Below are 23990 nucleotides of genomic sequence, written 5' to 3'. Positions count from 1 at the left end.
GCTAGGAAACACGGAAGTTAAACTCCCCAGGCAGTCACAAACTGTGCTTCTGATATCCACACTGGTTATCAAGAAACAAAAAAGAAATCACACCGCCCTCTTTATTGCATTTCAGTTCTCAGTCAGCACCTAGGTCCAGTACAGTGAGAAATTATTTTAAAACTCTGCTCACATATACAAAATGTTCTTCTGACCCCAAAAGGGTCAGCCACATTACCAGGTCAATATGAGTTTGGAGCTTACCCAAAATACAACGCTGATAGCCAATCCTTTAGCATCTAAAACTAAAGCTTTATTATAAAGAAAAAAGAAAGGACAAGAAGAGAGTTGTTAAATGGTAAAGCAGTTACATACATGCAAAGATTCAAAGTCCATGTATCAAGTTCTTAGCAGTATTGGTGAGTTTGCTGGCTTGAAAGTCCCTCTGGAAAACATCCACAGCTTGGATGGATCATTCAGTCCTTTGTTCAGAGCTTTGTTTGTAGAAAGGTTACTCCAGAGGTAAGAAGCAGGATTGAAGACAAGAAGCAGGACTGAACACAAAATGGAGATGATACAGCTGCCCTTTATAGTCCTTTTGCCATGTGTCTGGTACATCATTTGTTTCAAACACAAACTCACAGCACACAGCATTGAAAAGCCTTCCCTGCATGCCTTGCTGAGTCATAAAGTGTAATTCCTGGCCCTTTCAATGGGTTTACTGTACAGTTGATGTCCCTTGATGGTCCATCGAACAGGCCAGGCAGTGCTGATGCCAATCTGTCTCAGGGTGTCACCCAGAAACACAGCACAAGTTTTTAAACACAGATATGCCATACATATCTACAACTCATAATACAAAAGCAATACAAACATATAAACAAGATTATCGTACTTGGCAAATTATAACATTTTTGCAGATAACATGCATGGCATATCTGCCATAACTCATTGCAGTTTTACAAAATTGGTATTCGCAGTATCCTAAAGTGTCTCCCATATTCCATACACAGTTCCATGTTGTCGTTTGATGAAGGGACATTGCATCATCTTGCATGAAGTGACACTGATACACATGTATCTGAAAGGAGTCCTTGTCCCCAAACAGGCCCATAGCCAGCCAAATAAGTGTGGGTGTGTTTGTGTGCATATGGAGTGTGGAATTGTTGATCCAACTGATACTGGTGCAAGGGACGCAGCTTTATGAGGTCATTGAACAGAAATTATCTTGTTGGGATGATAACGAGGAGCAGGCCTTTGAGGCGTTACTGGCTTAGCACTTAAAGACTCCAGGCCTGATTTTATGGGACAGGCTCCTGTTAGGTCAATGGGCTTATGTGAAGATACAGATCTCTGTGAAATTACTGGTCAGCAGCTCCTCATGCTGGCATAACTGTTCTGGAAAGTTATTAGCTCAGCACCGCTGGCTTCATGTCAAGATGAAGGCCTCTGTAATTGCACTGGCTCAATATCTTTAGCTTGATAGGGGTATGTCAAGGAACAGGCCGTTGTGAACTCACTGGCTCAGCTCATCTAGGTTGCTTGGCCAGTTTCTCGACACGGGTTTCTGTGAACTTAGTGTAACACCATGCCCCAAAGTGGGATATCTGCAGTGAGGACTGAACCTGAGACCTCTGGATCTGAGCACCTGAGCCTCTATTGCCTGAGCTTAAAGATCCAGCTCCATTAGCTGAGGCTGTAGCAGACTTATTAACCTCTGTATGTGTCTCAGACACCACTAGAGGGCACAGAGTGCCACACTGAAAGGGTTTGGGTAACAATAGCAAATGTACTTGCTGGGGTAATGTGAAAGCACAGTCTTTGCGAGGTTACTGGACTAGTATCTCGAGTTTGCTGGGCTTATTTCCAAGGCAACACCACTCTGAATTCACTGGCTCTCCACCTCTAGCTTGGGGTCTGATGCCAATGCAAAGGCCTTTATGAGGTTATTGGATCTTTGACTTTTTCCTTATGCGCTCCCCTGAATTGTGGTCCAATTGAGAGGAATGAACAACAACTGGGGGGGGGGCCTTTATTTTTTAGTTAATTAATTGAATTGAATTTCAAGCTTTTGAAGCCTGTAAGTCATTGGTATATACAGCATATAAACTAGGCTAGAATGATTATTTCCTACTGTCAAATTCCCATACTAAAACGATTCCTGGGTGCTGCACACCGGGAGCAGAGGTGGCAAATACAGTAAACATTTTAAGCCTGGAACTAGTTCCTTCTCTTCTTCCCATGATTGGTATGGCTTAGTACTTCTCAGCCCAATGTTTTTGCCTCCATCTTCCCATCGGTTCAAAATTCCCAAGCCATGCAGACAGCAAGAGAAAATGTTTGACCACACGCAAATTTTGCGTTGGTATCTTAGTTTGCATCTAAGTTGAGTCAGCTGTTTTTGTTCTCTTTTAAGCTGCAAATAATAGGTCTGCTAAGACCAGTGTTTCTTTGAACTGGTCCTGGGGTTGTCGGGTCGGGGTTGTAATATGATTTGTGCCTCTTATTTAAGATTTGGCTAGAAAAGATGCAGGAAATAAATGACACTGTTTGGCAAGTCATAGTATGGCAACTCATTTCTGAGCAGCCACCATTAAAATTTTGAGCAGATGTCAGTCTCCATTATTTGAAGAGTGTGAGGGAAATTTACCAGAATGTAGTAGTTCAGATTTTTATCGAGACCAAATGATAATGATGAAACCCTTTAAAATTAATTTAAATTAGAAAAAGATCTAGTTAGATTCATAGATTTTTAAAGCCAGAACAGACATTTATGATCCAGTCTGACCACTTATATAACACAGTCCATAAAATTTCACCAAATGATTCCTGCATCAATCCCATAGCATCTTGGTGAGCTAGAGCGTATTTTTTTAGAAAGACACCCAGTCTTGATAAAGACTGCAAGTGGTGGAAAATCCCCCATATTTCTAGGTAAATTGTTCCAGTGGTCAGTTAGCAAACTGTTCCTTTTTCCCTCCCTCTGAGTCTTCACTATTCTGTTCAGCTGTTCCAGTAAGCACTGTAAGTTTTGCAAAACGCAAATGGACTGCCAGCCTACCAGCAAAGGCCTACATTAGTGGAACAGAATTTTACAGTGTGAGGTTTCTACAAATGATCTCTCTCTCCCTCTCTCCATGGCAAGTTTTCATTGAATCAGAGATTTTTCAAGACTAAATGTTCTTTTCTCACCTGCAAAACAACCCACTACATTGCAATGAAAATGCAGAATCTTAATTTCATTAAAAAAAATGTATACCAAATTCTGAGCTCAGTTACATTGTGGGGTTGCATGGATGCAACTGAGAGTGGAATTTAACTCTGAAAGCTAGATTTGCTGCTCCTATGAATGGGTGAAACTTTGACATGTAAAAGGAATTTGAACAACTGTTCATACCCTTTTAGGGTCTGTAAACACTGCAAACAAATCATGTTAGTGGACTCTGTTATAACATGATTGCCTCCCAACATGGTTATACTACAGTTCTAATTTAAAGTGAAGTGAAGCTCACATCAGCAGAAAAAAAATGGCCCAAAATATCCCAGTTTGGCTTTAATCATTGGTTCTCAACTTCTTCCACATTGGGATCCCCATTCCTTCTAGCCAGGATGCCCTCCCTGCCAATTTAGCATATGGGAAGGGCACAGTGATAGTGACCTCTCTACACCTATAAGGAGGCATGGCCCCCAGGTTGGGAACCTCTGACTTTCACAACTGATTGAGAGGCTGACAGAAAGAAGCTTCCGAAATACCAGTATTGTAATACAGAGCTTTGAAGTGGAATCATTGTACTCTAAGGTCTTGTCTAAACTACAGTTACAGATGTTCTGGGAGGCCTTTGCAATATGGTTCCAGTTTGTAATGTAGAACTCGTGGCATAAGTCTGTTTTGTACTGCAGATAAGACCGTAACATATATTTGAACAATGTGGAAATATTGGACTGTCCAAGGTTTTAGCTTGGTTCAAGAGCACAATTAAAGTCCCATCCACACTACAAATGGTGAACTGCGTTGTACCCAGGTTGAGGGGGAACCAGGTAGTAATTGAAGCTCTGGGGCAGTGTTAGTGTGCAGTAGAGGAGAATAAAGTACAGTGGTCTAATGCCTCCTAACTTTCTATTTTTGAGCTGTATATCATCACTTGAGTGCTAGAATGATCTGACATTAAGAGCTGGTCAAAATTCTTAATTTAACTTTTTTTGGATAACAAAAAGCTTTGTTTTCGAAATGATTTTTTTTCTGCAAAAGTGTTTGTGTCTTTTGAAATTTTCCAGTTTTTCAACCAAAAAAATTAAAATAAATAAAAATAAAATAAAATAAAGGTCAAAAACCCCACATTTTAAAAAAATAACCCAAAATTCAAGAAAAACAATATACTGCCCTGTAAAATTTTAGGAATTCTCTTATTTAAAAAGTGTTCACAGAACATATTTCCCATTTTCCTGACCAGCTCTACTTGTAAGTAGCTTTAACTGCTGAAAAATGTGATTTTTTTAATTTTTTTTTTTTGGTCTTGTAAATTTAACTTGTTTTCGGAAATACAATGAGAGGTATGGCTTGCAAAAAAGAAAACCTAGACTACCCTAATGTAGATGAGCTTTGAAAGGAATAGGCATTAGAGAACAATAACCCGGCAATTGAAATCGGTACACTCAGCTAAGGTAAGCCCTTAAAATAACTTAAAAAAAACCCTGAACTCACTACCTTGTTTCAGTTCTGTTTCAATGCTCCACTGCTATCTTACTATCCACAAGATATATTTTCTGGTTACTTGAAAAGGCTAGACATTTCTTCCCAGTTTAATGTTTCTATATGGATCTCAGTAACGCACAGATTGAGCTGCACAGCTGGTGTGTTGAACAACTAGTGCTTGTTAGTTAGTAGTAAAATGTATTGGCCTCTGTGAGAAAAGATAAGTTTATTCACAACAGGTCATTTATGCAGCATTTATGTAGTGAAAGAGGATACAAAAGGCACATTGTTTCATGTAAAATTTGTGTTTGCTTGAGTGCGGTATAAGGAAGACAGGCTATCTTTGGGTTAGGTTTTCTTACAAGTTTATCATTGTGGCAAACACATTAGAAAAGCCCTGTTTTGTGATAGTTCTTATTGAACACACTTTAAATGCTAAATAGCATGAAAGAAAGAGACTGAGTGAAAATCAACCAAACGATCCACCAGTCAGCCTATTGATATATTTTTTTCATGCTATCTGTTTTTGTGATGTAAAAGTAATCTGCTGATAGGTCATTATTTTCAATAAGGCGTTTGTAGGGCAGCAGTCAGACCATTAGAATGTGGTTAATCAATCAGAAAGTAAGTTTTCTGTGAGCTGGAGGATTATTGATGTTGAAATGATCATGCATATATGGCAGTAGTCCTCCTAGCCATATATATAAATGAACATATCCACACCTAGGACTGCTGAAAGGCAATCTTTGAACACAATGCTCTGGATGAACTACTTACATAATAGGTCATGGGGAGAAGGCAGGTATATGTGCAAAGGTAGCATAAATCTCCACTGAATTCTCTCAGTGCTGGGGCTGCCCTGCTAAGGGCCAGTTCCCTGTGTCCATGTACACAGAAGGCTAATAGGCCCAAGAGGCAACAACTCCACCCAAGGATTGGTGCAGTGTAGGGGAGCATAGCTGCATCCATTCCCTTGACACCAGCCACACCCCTACTCTGCCAGAGGAAAGGGGTGTGTGGTAGGAGCTTTTATGCCAGGTCTGTGCCCCTGCCCTGGAGTGATCCTCCCATATACCGGCAACAAAGATTTATAGTGAGAATTTGACAGCAGTGCGGTGCAAACTGGCTGCACCACACCAGATGATCTGACCCAAATATTTCAGGAAGAAGTGGGGAGATGTTGTGGGATTGACTCTTCACAGGGAAATCTTTTCCAGAGATAACTCTAACTTTCCCTTTGGGCGAAATACACCTATGGTATGGAAGGCTAGTGTAAGGCACTCCATACTGCCGTAAGCCGCTGACCACTATAAATAGCTAGGGCAGCATAAGGAGACCAGACGTGAAGCAGCTGTGCAGAGCAACTCTGCTCCCCCACACACTACGGAAGAGGCTCTGAGTCCATCCTGAATAGGCCATGAGGCACAAGCAGAGTGTGGTGATGGCCATGGGTATCAGGCAAGGGGCCAAGGGATCTGAATTTACACAGATCCCATGGCTCCAGCAAACTGTGCAATTGTCCAAGGGGTGGTACTATAGCCCAGCAGCCTGACCGCTGGTTGGTGGGTATAAATTTCTCCTGTCCAGCCATCCCCTTCTCCACACTTCATCCTCACAAACCTTAATTACTTGGACTTTATTCTGCGAATTTCCACCATAAGTTGTTCTTGGCCATTTTCTATGCCAATGCCAGGGGGTTAAAAAATCTCAAGCTTGGTAAGGTGATTGTCTCTTCTGAATGCTCCTCCTATTGGAGTAGAAACACTGCTCTGGAACCAACCCATCCACTGCAGAGGTGGATGCTGGTTTTCTGAACCCAACCCTCAAATGCACAGTTGTACAGATGCCAGAGCTCTGAAGCTGATGCCTCACCAGCCTGTTGAGGCTGCCAACCTTCTGAACCCAACTCCCTCCTCAGGTGTGGAATGCCAGTATGTTGTGCCGACCCCCATATGCAAGGTTTGTGCTTCCCCTTTGGACCCAGTCATCCTCCCTACTACTTGGTGAGGACCCTACAAATCCAAACCATCTGCTCTTTTGTCACCTTGTAGCACTCAAAGCTCATCTTCAGTTCATAGATAGCTAAGTTTCCCCAGAGCTTTTTCATTGTTGATGCTTTCTACCTCCTATTCAATATCTGTTTCTAATTATTTCCCCCAGTTGTAGTAGCCTGCATCTGTCCTATTTGAAACTCATTTTATTTCATGCTTATATTTTCAATCTCTCTGTACTCCTATGTTTGATTCTGTGTGCTCCCCAGTATTCACAATATCACTTAATTCAGTATCAGCTGCAAATTCAATTGACATGCTTTTTTCTCCACCCACATTCAGATCATTAGTGAAAATGTTAAATACAGGCCCTACCTAACACTAATCCCTGCAGTACACTACTAGATAACATAATTTTACAACTTGATACCTTGATTGCTATCACAACACGGGGTGATACAAACATTTATCCCTTCACCAGACTTCTGTCTGCTCTGTTCCCATAACTGTGCCTAGAGCCTGCCTTCAGATTTTTGGGAGAGTCAAGTGGTATATTTTGTTGCCACTCCACCAAACTGAAAGGTCTCATTTAAACTATATGGGAGAGATGGGGTCTTCAGCTCGCCATCAGCGTTCCCCAGTGCAGCTCACTTTTGCTGGGGTCCATGCACAATTGGCAGTATTGGGAAAAAATATGTATTCAAAAGCAAATTCTCCAAATAAACTGGGATGTCTGTTGGCAACTAGTTCCCTAGAGAGTTTTGTGTGCATTCTGTATAATTGTAGCATATATGTAGCCTTTTACAAATATTAGCTAATCCACATAAGACCCCTCTTGGTTAGGTGTTGTTTTCCCTGTTGGAAACTAGGAAGCCATTGGGATTAGAATTCAGGAATGCCTTGCTCCCAGGTAGGGTTGCCAGGCGTACAGTTTTTGACCGGAATGCCCAGTCGAAAACAGACCCTGGGGGATCCGGTCAGCACTGCTGACTGGGCCATTAAAAGTCCAGTCAGCAGAGCAGCGGAGCAAAGGCAGGCTCCCTGCCTGCCCTAGCTCTGTGTGGTTCCTGGAAGTGGCAGGCATGTCCCTGTGGCCCCTAGGCACAGGGGCGACGAGGGAAGCTCCGCGTGCTGCCCCCCCCCCCAGCGCTGCCCCCACAGCCCCCATTGGCTGGGAACCACAGCCAATGGGAGCTGCGGGGGCGGTGCCCTCCGCCTAGGAGCCAGACATGCCGGCCACTTCCGAGAGCCACGTGTAGCTAGGGCAGGCAGGGAGCTGCTGACCGGAAGCTGCCTGAGGTAAGCGTCGCCCAGCTGGAGCCCACACCCTGAACCCTCTCCTGCACCCCAAACCCTTGTCCTAGCTCAGAACCTCTTCCCACACCCTAACTCCCTCCCAGAGCCCACACCCCCTGCCCCAGCCCTGATCCCCCTACCAGAGCCACACCCTCTCTCACACCCAAACCTCTGCCCCGCACTGCACTCCCTCCCACACGCAAACTCCCTTCTGGAGCCCACACCACACACGCCCTCCCGCACCTAAACCTCCTGCCCCAGCCCAGCGCCCCCTCCTGCACCCCAAACCCCTAATTCCCAGCCCCACTATAGAGCCCGCACCCCCAGCCAGAGCCCTCACCTCCTCCCGCACCCCAAACCCCTGCTCCAGCCCAGTGAAAGTGAGTGAGGGTAGGGGAGAGCGAGTGACAGGGAGGGGGATGGAATGAGTGGGGGGCAGGACCTCGAGGGAAAGGGGCAGGGAAGGGGTGTTCAGTTTTGTGTGATTAGAAAATTGGCAACCCTACTTCCAGGCCAGGGTTTAGTCCAGTAGACCAGAGAGCCTCTCAGACAATTGAAGTGTGCCTCATGATCAGAAGCCATGCTAGCTTAGCTGCAAAAAGCTGTCTGGGAGCAAGCTTGTGGTTGTCTAATGTAGCATAGTTGGGACTACCTTTCCCCCTCCATTTTCTCCTGCCACCCCCCATTGCCGTGAATTGGGGGGTTTCTCCCCCCAGAATCAAGTGATCATTCACCATAGTTTATGGATCTCAAACTTCAGCCCTGGCCAGTTTAAGGAGTGCGCTGATTAACCAATAAGCTTTAGAATAGACAACTTTCCAACACCAGAAACTAGTTTTTCAAGGTTAACTTTGCAAGGAAAAAGGCTAGAAATTTACCTTTTTAGGAATATAAAAGTTTATATTAGCTCTGACATTTCTAAGTCCTTAAATCAGAGGGGGCCAGGAACCACAGAGTTCTCAGGGCTACAAACAGCTTGAATGGCATTGTAATCTCTCCTGCATTGACTCTTCCTTCCTCTTCTGTGTTCTCCCATTCTGATGAAGTGTTTCCCTCTTACCCACCACAGTTTTGTGCTTTGTTTCTTGTCTCTCTTGCTCCTCTGCTTTTGTTTTCTACTGCCCCTCTCTGTTTCATTTCATGTTCTAGCAGTAAGGTGGTTTATATTATCATCAAACAAGTAGGTCATGCTCAAGTAGGTGCTAGTAAATTTCACTTTCCATTGCGAAAGAACAATCAAATTGAATGGGACAACACAACAAAAACACATGGAAGAATTGTGAGCAAAAAACCCATACATTTTAAAATCAGCCTTTTGCCTGATTCTTCACTTGCACCTTTGTGTGGTCATTTACGCTTGTGTAAACTAAGTATAAAACACTACCAGATCAGAATGGTAGTTCCTAAATCTGTTCCTAAATGTAAACCTCTAAAGGCTAAAGATGGAATTCTGGTTCAATTGAAGTCCATGGGAGTTTTGCCATGGACTTCAATAGGACCAAGATTTATCCTAGATCCTTCAGCCTGCTTTAATATATGTCAAGATAATAGCCTAGCAGTGGGGCAGCCAAAGTTCAGGGAAATGCAAAGTTCAGGAAAAGGGTGCACCTTTTGCCCCACCCCTTAACCACAGCTGTAGACTAAATATAACTTGACCAGACCAGGAAACCTGACCCTCTCTACTGTGTTTGGTATAAAATCTTTAATTCTGTATTCCCTCCACATTAAGATCCTATCTGAGATACATGCAATTTAGGTAGGTAACAGACTATTAGATGTTGCTAAGAGACTTCAGCATAGGGACGGTAATTTGAGCATTACAAATTGCAATGTAAATTTGCCAACTGGCTTAGTTCCACTGGGCCAAAGTTGCTTATATTCAAGTATATAATAGTGGCTGAATGGGTGATTTTACAGATAAATTTTGGATAAACTATTATGTGTCTGGGATGAAGACAATCAAAGGATTTGACAGTTTAAGTAATGTAGCTAGGGTTGAGGTCCTTGAGAGAAGCTCTGCTGGTAGTTGGGCATGTGAATATGTATCTGACAACTTACTGAAGAGCACAGGTAGGAAAAATAGCCCAATGCATAAAATAATTTCAGAGAAAAACTGTTTCAAAACACACTGTCAGTATTAGGATAGTGATAATGATCCACATTAATTAAAGCACAGTTTTGTCTGAAAAGTTACTCTCTAAATGGCTTTAGATGTATTGTATCAATAATTTTCCCATCAGATGTTCTAGGTTTATAAGTGATAGTATAGGACCAAATTCACTAGTATGCTCCAGTTGCTCTGTGCTGCCCCAGGGATGCAAAGCAGTTGCCAACCCCATTGAGCCAAATTTATGGTTGTTTTGTGTTGCCAGAACAGTACAAAGCAGAGAAAACATATCTGGCACATGTTTTTTTCTGTCTGCCAATGCCAACCCTTACAAACTCAACCTGGAATCTGAAAATCAATCTGCTCTCTGCCTGCATCATATAAGGTGTGATTGAGCAGGTACTTAAGCACATGCCTAACTTTAAGTACATGAGTAGTCCTATTAATGTAAATGTATCGTAAACGGGACTGTCTCTCCATGTGCATAGTAGTATCCATTTCTACAAGATTCTGCAAATATTTATATAAGGCAGATTAAAGAACTTTGTATGACATTTCATTGTATTATTTGAGAATGACCATGTGTCAAACTGAAGAGAATTGACCATGTAATAAAATATTAAGGGCCTGATTCTCAGTTACATTAAGGTCCTTGTGATGGGGTAGTCTGTTTCCTTAAGAGTAGTGGGACTTAGGGGTTAGCCCCTCCTGTCATGCGGTGTGGCCTATTAAGATTTTGAGAGATCTTAGGAACACAAGGACCTAGGAAATAGAGATTGGGAGAGAGGAATTGGTCCCGGAAATCAGTAGTGTTTAGGGGGAAACCTGTTATTGATTCTTCCAGGGCTTGGAACTAGAAGCATGGAAGAGTGGGTGGGACAAGGCTCCCCCCTCTCCCAGCCAATGGGGATGAGCTCTGGGAAAGAGACCAGTATATATGCTGCCTCCTCCCTCAAGCAAGAGAGATGCCAGTTGGAGAAGTCATGCCTGCTGAACCCACTTAGCCTGCGGGTAAAGTAACTAATTGAGGGGAAGGGACAGTTGGCAGAGAAGCTGACTGAGACCCTACAACTGACCTAAATTACAACCCAGCTCTCAGAAGGAGAGCTGTGGACTCTTGATTAAAGGAGAAAGTTAGTAACAGCCTGAATTACCCAACTCCAGGAGGGATGGGGGTGTGTCTTCTCTTAAGGAGAGAGAAAGTGACTGTCTAAAGTACAGACCAGTTCCAGGAGGAGAGTTAGGGCCTCCTGAATGTGGAAAAAACACATCTATATGGACCCAAAGTGGGCATGAAATCAAGAGACGAAAGAAGTTGCTTTCATTCTGTAAAAGAGTTAATAAGCTAGATTCCATGTAGTGGCATTTGTCTGAAGTAATCTGGTCTGAGTAATCAATTGAAAGATCCGGAGTGGGCACCGAGGGCAATATACCTATAGGGCCGCGAAGAGGTGTGCCCAATTGCAGTGCCTAGTCTCATTCTTTTACATCGTTAAGGCAGTGCAAAGTTTTGGAAAAGTAAGTGTAATTGATGCTTTGCATCACCTTCCTGCTGCCAGAGCAGTAGAAAGGGGCCATCCGTACACAAAGAGAGCAGGTTTACGGTTATCTCCTTTAACAGCTTTCAAGTTCCTTTAATATAGTTTAGTGTGTGGCATTTTCATCTAGTTTTCTGAGATATTAGAATAATAATGATAGTAGCGGTAACAATGTGCTGCGCTTATGCAGAGCTTTTCATCTCAAAGCACTTTACAAAGGAGGTAAGTATCATTACCTCCATTTTGCGTGTTTTTCTGTTCATGAATGGATTGTTTTTCTGATGTGCTATATGCTCAGCATAAATAGTCACTGTGGTGTCCACAAAACATATATAAAAACTTTTAATATATATTCAGTTATCTCCTAAAGGGCCTGATGTTGATAGGGGCTGAGCAACCTTGACTTGCATTGACTTAAATGGGAGCTGTTGGTTCTCAGCACCAGACTGACAAAGGTATTCAGGAACCTAAAGATGCAATAGGTGTCTAGTGGGTTTAACACAATGGCCAGGAGGATTAGGCCCCATATCTGCTTAGATGTCTTGGAAAATCCCACTAAGTGCCTAAATACCTTTGTAAACCTGGCCCTTAGCCCATCTCAGGATCAGGCTCTTCATGATTTATTAATCACCTTCAAAGAACATTGATTAACCTAATGCATATTTATGACTGCAGATGTAACCCTATTGTTTCCTTAAATAGTGGGTTTCTGGTAATGTTCTGAACTGCTTCTGGTCTATATAAATAATGCATACAAGCCATACATTAAACTACTGTCAGAATAAAAACATAGCTGCAAGTTGCACCCAATCCATATGCAGATATCAAGAAGCTGATTTTATGTAGCATTTTGAAGACCAGACACTTTACTCTTATGCTATTTATGCAATAATGTTTGCTTAGTGCCCTACACACATGATGGTAAAAGTGCATACATAAGTCAAAGCTAAAGCAAGAGTTAAATATGACAGAAGTTAGAAACTTTGTCATTTCCAGAATAATTAAATTGAGTTGGATTAACTAAATTTATCTTTAAAAGGTGAAGTACAAGAACAGGAGTGGTGAAACCTTTTGATATTAAAAACTGAGAGTAGAGTTGTTTGCAATACTTGCCTAAAATGCCTTAATACAAAGGGTATCTGACAATGTAGAGTGATTGAATGACTGTGGGGCGTAATCATGGGATTCTGAGGCCTTGTGCATCCTGGGAATTTTCATCATTGGTAGCCAGCCACCATTGTAACTGCTCTGGTAAAAAAAACCCTAGACTTTAGGCAAAACAATAATAGCCACAGTTTTCCATGGTGCAGCTTAGTCCAGTTTCAAGCATCTGTGGAAAGTAGCAGTGCTCAACACCTTATTAAAATGGGGTGGATGTGACTATGTTGCTTAGTGAGAAGCATCCCCATGAAGTGTGCTCTGGATAGAATATCAGGGAGCATGTCTACACTGCAATAAAAGATGCATGGGATGACTGCGGCTGGCCTGGGTCCGCTGACTTGGACTCACAAGGCTTGGGTTGCAGGGCTAAAAATTGCAGTTTAGACATTGGGGGTTGGGCTGGAGTCTGGGATCTGAAATGCCGTGAAGGGACAGGGCCTCAAAGGCCAGGCTCCAGCCCAAGCCTGAATGTCTACACTGCAATTTTTAGTACTGCAGCCTGAGAATCTTGAGCCAAGTCAATTAACCAGGGCTCTGAGACTCAGTGCCATAGTTTTTTTTTATTGCAGCATAGACGTACCCAGGCTTGCTTCACATAGGTGTGCTATGCTTCTCCTCTGTTGCTGCAATACTAGCAATCAGTACTGCTATTTATCAAGGTGTGCCTACCCTGCATGCATGTGGTGGGCATCCTTCACCTAACAAAATTGGAGAGAGTTCAAAGAGCCACTACTATGGTTAGAGTGAAGAACATGCTTTTATAGTAATAGACTCAAGCAGCTCAATCTATTTTACTTATTAAAGAGAAGGTTAAGAGGTGATTTGATTAATCTATAAGTACCTCCATGGGAACAGAAATTAGATAACAGAGGGCTCTTCAATCTAGCACAGCAGTTCTCAACCTGGGCGCCGCGAACCCCTGCGGTTCCACAAGGGTACTCCAGGGGCTCCGCAAGTCATGTCTGGCTCCAGGGGCTCCGTGAGTCATGTCCAGGGCCACCAGCCCTGCTGATCAACTCCTTCTCCTCCCTCCTAGTGCCTCCTGCACACCACAGAACAGCTGCTCAGCAGCATACAGGAGGCACTGAGAGGGAGGGGGAGGAGTAGGGATGGGGCATGCTCGGGGGAGGGGGCAGAAAGAGGTGGGGAAGAGGATGGGCAGATGTGGAGCGGTGATGGGAAGGGGTGGAGTGGCGGTGGGGCCTGGGGCTGAGCAGGGGTTGAGCACCCCTGGGGAAAATTAGAAGCTGGCTTGGGGGTCCGTGAAAATTTTTAAATCAAAATGGGGGTCCTCGGGTTGCTAAAGTTTGAGAACCGCTGATCTAGCAGACTGAGCCAGTGGCTGGAAGTTGAAGCTCTAAACATTCAATCTAGAAATAAGATGTGACATTTTAGCAGTATGGTAATTTACCATTGGAACAGCTTACCAAGAGCTGTGGTGGATTCTCCACTATTGGAGATTTTAAAATCAAGATTTGGAGTTTTTTTCTAAAAGATATTCTCTAGTGCAATCGGAGGTATTGGACTTGAAGCAGGAATTGATTCAGGGAAGTCCTGTGGCATGCGTTATGCAGAAGATCAGAGTAGATCAGGGGTCGGCAACCTTTGGCACATGGCCCATCAGGGTAATCTGCTGGTGGTCCGCGAGACAGCTTGTTTACATTGACCGTCTGCAGGCACGGCCTCCCGCAGGTCCCAGCAGCCGCAGTTCGCCTTTCCCGACCAATGGGAGCTGCGGGATGTGGTGCGGGCCACAGGGACATGCTGACCGCCACTTCCTGCAGCTCACATTGGCCAGGAACAGCGAACTGCGGCCACTGGGAGCTGCGGGGGGGCTGTGCCTGCAGACAGTCAACATAAACAAAATGTCTCGCAGCCCGCCAGCGGATTACCCTGATGGGCCACGTGCTGAAAGTTGCTGACCCCTGGAGTAGATGATCACAATAGTCCCTTCTGGCCTTAAAAATCTACTGTGATATTAGTGCTGAGGGCTGTATCACAGGAGTTCCATGTCTACAGTCACTTCTCATAGTTTACTGTTTTATGACTATTGCATATAATTTGTAGGGTGTCTATTCTAGTAGCATCTTGGAACTGCTTTTAACTGATGTTTCTGAAAGCAAGAGTTTCTTTATCCCTGCGGTGGGCAACAGACTCACACATTCAGAGCATCAGAGAGACCTATCCATAGGCAATGTAGAGGTTAACTACTGTGACCAATGGGTTCACAGTGAAGTTTGAGTATGGGAGAATTGGGTTAGTTCCAACTTAGACCATTTCAAAATTTCAGCATAAGTAAAATGGTTCTGACAGAAAAGTTTGTAACCCATTGCAAACCACCTTAGGAGGGCTTCCTGCAGTTACGTTTGGGCCTGTTTAGAAGGAGCAAAAACGTTAATCACAAGGTTTGCAATTCCAGAGCCCCCATCCAAATCTTGCTGGTTTAGTTACTGTGTTTAAACCTGAAACCAAGCACTGGTCAGCCTAGAAGTGATACTTTTGCCCTTGAAACCCTGTTACTCCTGCTCAGTTGTGCAGAGCAGGGCCTGTGGCTTTTTCTTGGAAATGCTCTCAGTGGAAAAGCTAACTCATGTTTTGTGGGAGGACAGAATTTGAACTCCTAGGGCTAAATTCATACTGGCACAGGCACAAGCTCAGGGTCACAGAGGCAGCAGCCTGTGCCTCCCTTATTCGGGGAGTGGGGGTTAGAGCAGTCCTCAGAGGTGCCCTAAATTGTGCTCCTGAATCAGTGACCACTGCAGGGTCCCAGAACTGCTGGAATGTAGGTCTGCCTCGGCCATACCTCCTCCCGCCTTCAAACTGCTCCCGCTGTGTCCCTTTCCTAGAACACCACCTCCACCACCAGCTATTTCCTGGGGAGTGAGTTGTGCCTTTTTCCAATAAGCTGGCACACAGATTGGAATGTTTTGTGTCTTTTAGACATGGGAGGAGGACACTATTTGTAACCAGAACTCTTATTTTCAGATGCTCGTTTTGAAACCAAACATAATTTCTGCAGAATTTAAGATATGTTTCCACTCTGGCAAGTGATAATATAAAAATGGCACTTTCATACTCAACAGCTCTGCCCTGTGGATTCATTCAGAGTAAATCATATTGACTTGGCAACAGAAGTAAAATTTTATTGTTTTCTGCTGCTGTCAGGTTGGCAGGAGGAAGGGGAGCCAAGAGAGAGGGAGCTGGACTCTGTTCTTCCCTGTGCAGCATTTGCTAAGTTTTCGTCAAGTATCATTGTGAAAGTCCACTGAAGTCAATTGGATTCCACAGGTGCATCTGCATGAAGAATCTGAACTGTGGGTTTCTAGTTATAAGTGAAGATGCACAAGAGAGAAAGTGTGTCATTTTACTCCGTGTGCAAGCTGAATTGTCATGGCTGGCAGTTAGCGCTTTGTAGAGGTGTTCTCTTGTGGATAAATAGAAATAAATAATATAATGAAATACTTTTGAGCTGAACAACATCTGAAACACAGGCAGCATAGAGCGCATCACTGATCATGGAAGTGTAACGGGTTTGGCACCTACCTCTCACGAGTGCCCCCTTCTCTGGCGTGTCTATGTTCGTTAGTTCTGGTGACCCCTTTTGGGGGTTCTCAGATGGGTTTGTCAGGACACAGTGCTCCAGCCAAGTCACACTCTCTGCATGAGCACAAAACCCTTATAGGGTATACGATCCACCAGGGTCTATCTCAGTACCCCTCCGATGGTGTCTCTTTCTAGCCCTCCCTGGGCTTTAGTCTTTAAGTAGTCCAGCCCTGGTATGGGGCTGTATCCCCAGGGCATCCTCCCTGGAGACACTATCTTCCTGCAGACCTCCCCAGGCTCAGTCCCAGCAACCCACCAGGAGCTCCCTCAATGCTTCCCTGGTCCCTGCTAGTAAACCATCTGTGGCCTTGTTGCTCTTCCAGGCAGCCAGGTATGCAGTCCTTTCTTCTCCTGCTCCAAGCAACAATGGACTACTGCTCTGCTCTGCAGCTCCTTTTATATGGCCCTCCTGGGCCCTGATTGGCTGCTTCCCCTGCAGGCACTCCAGCCTGCTTGGAGGTCCTCTCCGCTGTTCCTTTCCTGGGATGGGAGTGACAGAACCCTGAGGCCTGCAGCAGGGGGCCTTTGGGCCTAGTCCACCCCATCACAGGAGGATACAGGCTTCTGTACAGTATATGCCATAACATGGTAGAAATCTCTACATTCCATACTTTTAGAGTGAAATCAAAGACTACTATATCATTTTGATCATAGAAAAGGTCCTTATGATTGTCATACTTCAGGACAACTGCACCTGTATTACCCCTCTGTCCCTCGAGGGCATCCACTCTAGTCTTCTAGCTCCTCAGCCATCACCTCTTTTGGGTGGAGACCCATGTCTTTTTCCCTCCTAACCATGTTTTTTCCAGGCTGCACAATTCCCTGCCTACACTGTGTTATTCCCCCCAAGCAAAGCTGCCTAACCAGGCCAGCATCTGTGCTTTGCTTACACTTTAAAGGAGTTCTAAAATACCATACAACTCTATATAAGCAAGCACACTTATTCTTAAGGTGAAAGCATTACAGAGAAAACATATTCAAAACAATAAAAGAACCTACCCTCATGATAATAAGCTTACCAGAGGTCACCCCAGCTCCTTTTGTGGAGTTCTGGTCGGTGTCAGTCTTTCCAACCCTTCCCAGGAAGGACTGCCTCACCCTGCACCCCCTTGGACAAAAAGTTCTGTCCATTTGCTATATCAGAAAGAAGGCCCTGAGTCAGTTTAACCTCAGGCTATTTATCCAAAAGCCATTTCTTTGTCTGTTGGTCTCCGGAGAATACAGTTTAAACCAGCGTATATGGTCCTTTGCAGGTACCTTTCGGGTTCAAACCTGAGTGAATTTGCCTAATCACCTCCTCCCCCGCCCGTTCTTGGTTTCTGGAGGGCTGTGTTCACCCTCCTCTGGGGAATTAAAAACAATGATACATACACTTAATACAGTAAGAACTCCCAAAATTATTGCAGGAAATTGCCATGTCTATCACACTGGTACTTTACAGTACAGTCTTTTAATGGCTAGATGGCACTATTGCCAGAGAATAAAATCAAGTGTATTATAAAATAGCAACTGAACTCACAGATTTTGCTCAAAGAAGATAATAATAACTTGCAAGTGCTGTAAGAAGTATTAACGTTCTACTGTCTATCACAATATATTGATAAAATTTGTGATACCAATTTTCTTTAATGGAATGTCTTTATAAACTGACTCCTTTGTCTAATAATTCAGTAGTATCTTTACAAAATACATTCTTGCTTCTCATAGGTGCAAATATGAGCCCAAAGCTCCCCTTCATTGCATGCTGTAGAGAGGAGCAAAATCATGGTAAATCCATGCAAAGTAGAGGGGAAGAGGCACACAGAGGAGAAAGGTGACTAGACGGTATCCTGCTCCCACAATGTATTGTACATGAGGAATTGGGGCAATGCAGACAAGATTGTGAATTGTTGGGGAATATACCATGGCAGTTATGCTAGCCACAGGCGTATCAACTGCTGCTGCCCAGAGAAGCAGTAACTTCCGCAGGTGCTGAATGATCCCCATTGACAAGGTGTCACACGAAGAAGCATCCAGTGGCATAATGGCAATTGTGCAAGTCATGAAGTTGGTGCTGGAGAGCTGAAAGGGGCACAGAGTCTGTACCATTACTCAGATGGCCAAGATTTCTGGGTATTACTAGCTAATCCTGCAGATTCTTGACCTTTCTGCCCTCTAGAAGCCACATATCCAGCAACCAGGAGCCCCAACTCACACAGAGGAGCATGAAGTGGATTTTAAGAGTAAGAGACAATACCGATTTCTTTTTAATGTAGGAAGTGGATGAAATCCTAGAATATTGGAATCTAGAGAAAGACTGGTGTCAGTTGAGATTAGCTTTAAATCGTTTAAGCAGTGAGGCTTCCACCGCTTCCCCTGAAAGTCTGTTTTACAGCCTAAAAGATCTCACTGTCAAGACGTTTTTCTTGATTTTTCATGTTAAATTTTCCTTTTTCTAATTTCATCCCATTAATCCTATTCCTTTGTACTGTCTTAAATAGATTCTCTCTTTTATTGGTGTTTACACCCTTCAAGTGTTTATAGGGCTTATCATACCCTTCTCTCTTAGACATCACTTAGAGAAGGCATCCATATCTGACTATTTTAATCTTTCCCCATAAATCAGTCCCTCCGGCTCCCTAATCATATTTCTTGCATTTCTCTGAACTCTCTCCAGTTTGGCAATATCTTATGGTGTGCAGAACTGAACACAATGTTCCAGGTGTAGTCAGATGAGGGATATGTAGAGAGGGACTATTTTCTCCCTATTCAGTGAGGTGCTATCTCTGAGGTGCAGCCGAGATTTCATTTTAATTGCTTTTGCCAATGGCCAAGGTTTTTAGAATTGGTTATGCTTCTAAATCCATATTTCAGCACTTATTTAAGTGGCCTGGATTTTGAAAAGTACTGAGCACCCAGCAATTCTCACTGAGGTCACTGTGAGCTGCTGGGGTATATTGCGTTAGTAAAAGAAGTCATTTATTTAAATGTCAAAATAAGGGTTTACAAGTCCAAAATTTCAAATATGACTACTGACTTTGGGTGCCTCCACTTTTTGGTTACCCACCTTGAGACACACTTGATTTTTGAAGGTGCTTAACATGTTCTGGTAATTGAGACCCTTAAAAAGGTGTCCGGTTAGAAACCCAAAAAATTGAGCCACCCAAAATCACTAGCCACTTTTGAAAAACAGATGTTTTGGATATATTCAATTTTCCTATACATGCCCTTACCTGCTCTTTATCAATAAGTATGTTTAAAGGTCTTCCTCACTTTCTCAGTGTCACCATCTCTCGAGATTTTATTGTCTTGTTTTTCTTGACTCCTGAACTCAACTGATTTATTTGAGAATCTCAGCTTTCATTGTAAAATAAAATAAAATCTCTTGACCTCATGGTTGTGCAGAAGAAGCTTGAAAATGTGAACCAAACAGCAAATAAAAAGAGCCCCAACTTTTTTATATTTTTGAAATCTCATGATTTTTAATCCAATCTTATGATTTGGGGTGGGGGGGATGCTACTCCTGATTTATTAATGTTTGAGCTGGGTCATATTGCATTCTAATTGTCCAGAAGTCTTTTTGTTTGACAGATTTAGAAAAGAAGTTGTGTCTTAGCCATTTTTGAATTTTCATTCACTGCCTCCTATATGAGTGAGTTTTCTCTCTTTTCCTTGATATTGTTATAAAAGCTTTCCTTATTTCCCTTGACTGTTTTAGCTAGTATTAACTCATTCTGCTGGTTTGCTTCCTTAGTGTTTTTCCCCTAGTGAAATAGTTTGATGTGGTATCCTTCATGCCTTTTCAAAGTGTAGTAGCGCAGAACTTTTTATGTTCTGGATAACTGCTGAATGGTAAATGCCAAAACAAAATGAAATGCATCTGTGCTTTCCCAGGAACACTTTTTAAAGTTGCCTTCTGGCTAAAAGGTGGACTCAGATATTTGTTCTCTATACTTTGGGCCTGCTTCTCCTTGGGTTTGCTATGGTCCTGCCCTCTCAGCACACTCGTGCAGGAGACACCCTTAATTTGACTGCTCGAGCAGTGAAGGGGTGTGTGTGTGTGTGTGTGTGTACACTCCTTCTGCAGTGTTAAAAGCACTGGTGGGACACTTCTAACCAGGGTGGGCACAGGATGATGCCTCTTCCCATTCCTGCACCCAAGCAGGCACCACCAGAAAGGTGATGCTTACACCTATTGTGGAAGTACAGCAAATTCCACGCTTTCCTTACCATCTCAGGAGGTGCTTTTGCCTTTGAAGTGCATAATGCCTCCAAGTAATTTCTTGTCAGGACAGTATTCTTCTCAGGATAGTAGTGCCTAAAGGAAAAAAAAAAAGCTTATTTGAGCCCTTTGAATCAGATTCTGATCTCATTTACCTTCATATAAATCTCCATATAAGCTCTTGACTTTGATGGAGTTACTCTCGATTTATACCAGCATAAAAAGGACAGAATCTGGCCCCATTGTGTAGCACAGATGTTAAGATTAATGAGAACAGCAGCTGATTTTGAATTCACAGTTAATTCAATTGCATATTTTTGCTTTAACTTAACCATTGTGATCTTATTTTTTTAATAACCATTTTTGAGGGGTGGAAATTACATGTTTCATGTAAATCAATTTTAAAAATTCTTTTCATATGAAAACATTTTATTTTTCATTTTAAGAGCAGGGAATTGGGTTTATTTGAGGGCAGTAATGCTCCATTATTTTTCACTGATAGGTATCAGGTGGAGGGAGCTACCTTTTGCACCCAGTCGAAAAGTCATCTGAGCCCTCTATAAATAGGGCTTGCCTTCATTATTTCTCTGATCTTTGAACCAGATGCCATGAGAGAGTCTGGGATGCCTGGAATACAGCAAGGGGTGAAATTCTGACCCCAATGAAGTCAGTGACAAAATTCCCATTGACTTCAATGGAGCCAGAATTTCACCTAAAAATGTTTAATCTTCCAACTGGGAATAATGGGCCAAATCCCCAGCTGGTATAAATCAGCAAAGCTCTGTTGAAGTCAATGGAGCAAAGAGATTTACTCCAGCTGAGGTTCTGGAACAATATGAAGAGCATATAGCAACACAAGATGTAAACAAATGTGTCATAAATAGAAAGTAGAAGATGCTTCTGAATACTTTACAGTGTGATTGTGAATAGTCAGATGGTTATTTTAACACTGAGAGGGTTCAGTTGTATAACAGCCACACTGGATGAAGCAAACCTTACAGGAGACATCTGAAGTAACTGGTGATAAACATTCTATCTTATTATGGTTTCTCACCTAAAACATCACTCTTCTGCGCTCTTGCAAGAAGCAAGGTTGTGGGGTTTGTTTGTTTTTTTGTTTTTTGTTTTTTTAATGAAAGTACTTACTTCTACAATTGTTTAGGGTTAACTTTAAGTTTTTCTATTAAGACTTTGAAATTCAGTAGAAGCTGGTTGAAATTTTTCACATTTCAGATTTTCAATGAAATTTCAAATTTTGAAATTCAGGGGGGATAGGGAACAAAATTTTAGAGAAATTCTCCCTTCCCCTCCTCCCATTTTTCTACCAATTTTAGAGATGGTTGAACATTTCTGAATTTCAAAATTACGTTTAAATTTTCAAATTCAAAAATATAAATGGGCAGAAGGGAAAATCAATAATATTTTTAATTGAGCTTTTTCCTTTTCTTTTTTCCCAGGTCTAAAATTCACCTTTTCCCAGTTCTAAAATTCACCAGTTCTCTAACGATTGTCTTGACCTTTGTGTTTTGCAACAGGATGAAAAGGAGAAGTTAACCTGGAGAGACCGTATGCCTGGCTATCTAGTGAACGTTGCATCCATTTTATTTATGGTAATTTTATTTGTTTTTTCTTTCACATTCCTCTGGGCTGTCAAGATTTGTGAACAACATCCTCCTTAAAGCTGAATTAATGCTCTCAAAGATGGAAATGACCTTTCCTTTTTTATACCTTAGGAACTTTCCTATAGACAACAAAATACATTAGCGTTGAGCTGCGAGGCTTGATAAAATAGTATTAGGAAAGTCTGGCCAATAGACCTGCCAATAGTCAATGACACCATAGGCTGAAAACCATGCGTGGTCTCTCTAACTACATATAAACAATGAAAACACATAGCTTGACCCTCAGCTGGTGTAAATCAGCAATGGAAATATGCCAGTTTATTACCAGCTGTGCATCTGACCCACAGAATTTACTCAAGGAAATTAATGTAAAATACTAATATGGGTATAACATTTTAATGGACTTGAATGGTGCAAATACTACAAAAACTTCCCCAGAATTATTCATTCAGAATTTTAATTGGGTATGCTTCTGCCACATTCACAGCAATTTTGTGTTCACTTTCACATTGTGGGTATATGTATATCATCTGTATAATTTTAAATGGCTAAGAGCTTCCTAGGCTACAGCAAGCCATCATTTTTGAGACAGAACTGACTGATTTCAGTGTGGACTTGTGCTTAAAAAGTAACGACACAATATGTTCCATTCCGAACAAATAACTAAAAAGTATCTGTTTGTTAACCTGTCAAGCTCTTGACTTATATCCAAGTTGGGATCATGTAAATGTCAACATATGCTGTTTTTAATTCAGGAATTAACCAACCCAACAAGAGAAATTTCAGCTCAAAGACAAAAAAAATTGAGTGAAAAAGTAAAAAAAAAAAAAAAAAAAAGAAAGAAAGAAAAGAATTAGAACCGACTAACTTTCTCAAATGTAACTACAACATTACTAATAGCAATGCTGTAATATATCTCAGTGTGGCTACAGAATAAGGCCCTGGTTTAGCAGAGCATCCTCTTTAGGATGGGTACTTAAACATGCACTTAATTTTAACCCTATGTTACAATCTCATTTAAGCATGTTCTTAAAGTTAAGATTGTGATCATTTTCTTGAATCAGGGCCTAAATGTTGTATCCCACACTTCGTGTAATATCCTAGACAGATTTATAAAGGTAAAATGTAAAGCACCAGATTCTCAGCAGTTGCAAACCAGCAAAGCTTCATTGATTTCAGTGGAGCTGGCCCAGAGAGTTTTTCTAGAATATTGTGAATATCATTAAGCAATGAACATATACAGGGCAACTGTTGAAAAAAATTCTGCTGTATGAGAGCCAGCCAGTTCCCATCTGCCATGTGCAGATTACAATCTGGGCTTTACTGAACACAGTCCTTTTCCTACTAGATTAGTTAAACAGTGATTGGGGACACTGGGCCAAATTCTGCGTTCAGTTTCTGCAGTTGTTCTGGTGCATATGAGATTGCACTCGTGTAACTAATTTTGGCCAGTCCACCTCCTTTATCACTACCCACACAAAAACTAAATAAATTTTTTTTAGAAGCATGATCACTATTTAGATACAGTGGGCTAGAGTCTCAGGCATGCAAGCGCACACATAAGCCGCATTTTCCAGTGCTGCAGAAGTGATTGTGGAATTTCTACCACCACCTTTTCCAGGCCTACACTATCTGGCAGGCACAAACCCATAGGAATTTTTCCTTCAAATGTCTATATTGTTGTAGAATGATGATGTCAGATGCTTTGCCTGACCTCCCCCCACCTACCCTCACACTGCATACTTTCCCTGATATTTCTTAAGGCTGCTGACAATTTCCTCTTGGTAGAACCTTGCTCT

At 42.4% G+C, this 23990-nt stretch overlaps 1 protein-coding gene across 3 annotated transcripts in view; it reads left to right on the top strand.

Moving 5' to 3' along the window:
* ANO2 (anoctamin 2) overlaps window positions 1–23990 on the top strand; it is a 279390-nt gene that overhangs the window by 201407 nt on the left and 53993 nt on the right. For all 3 annotated transcript variants that reach the window (XM_043529325.1, XM_043529245.1, XM_043529293.1), the window contains exon 15: window positions 22105–22179. In XM_043529325.1, the coding sequence (XP_043385260.1) occupies window positions 22105–22179 (75 nt within the window). The remainder of the gene's footprint in view (window positions 1–22104; window positions 22180–23990) is intronic.

The sequence above is a fragment of the Chelonia mydas genome, chromosome 1 (genome assembly GCF_015237465.2).
Source record: "Chelonia mydas isolate rCheMyd1 chromosome 1, rCheMyd1.pri.v2, whole genome shotgun sequence".
Classification (NCBI taxonomy): Eukaryota; Metazoa; Chordata; order Testudines; family Cheloniidae; genus Chelonia; species Chelonia mydas.
This window is presented reverse-complemented; position numbering and strand designations above follow the sequence as displayed.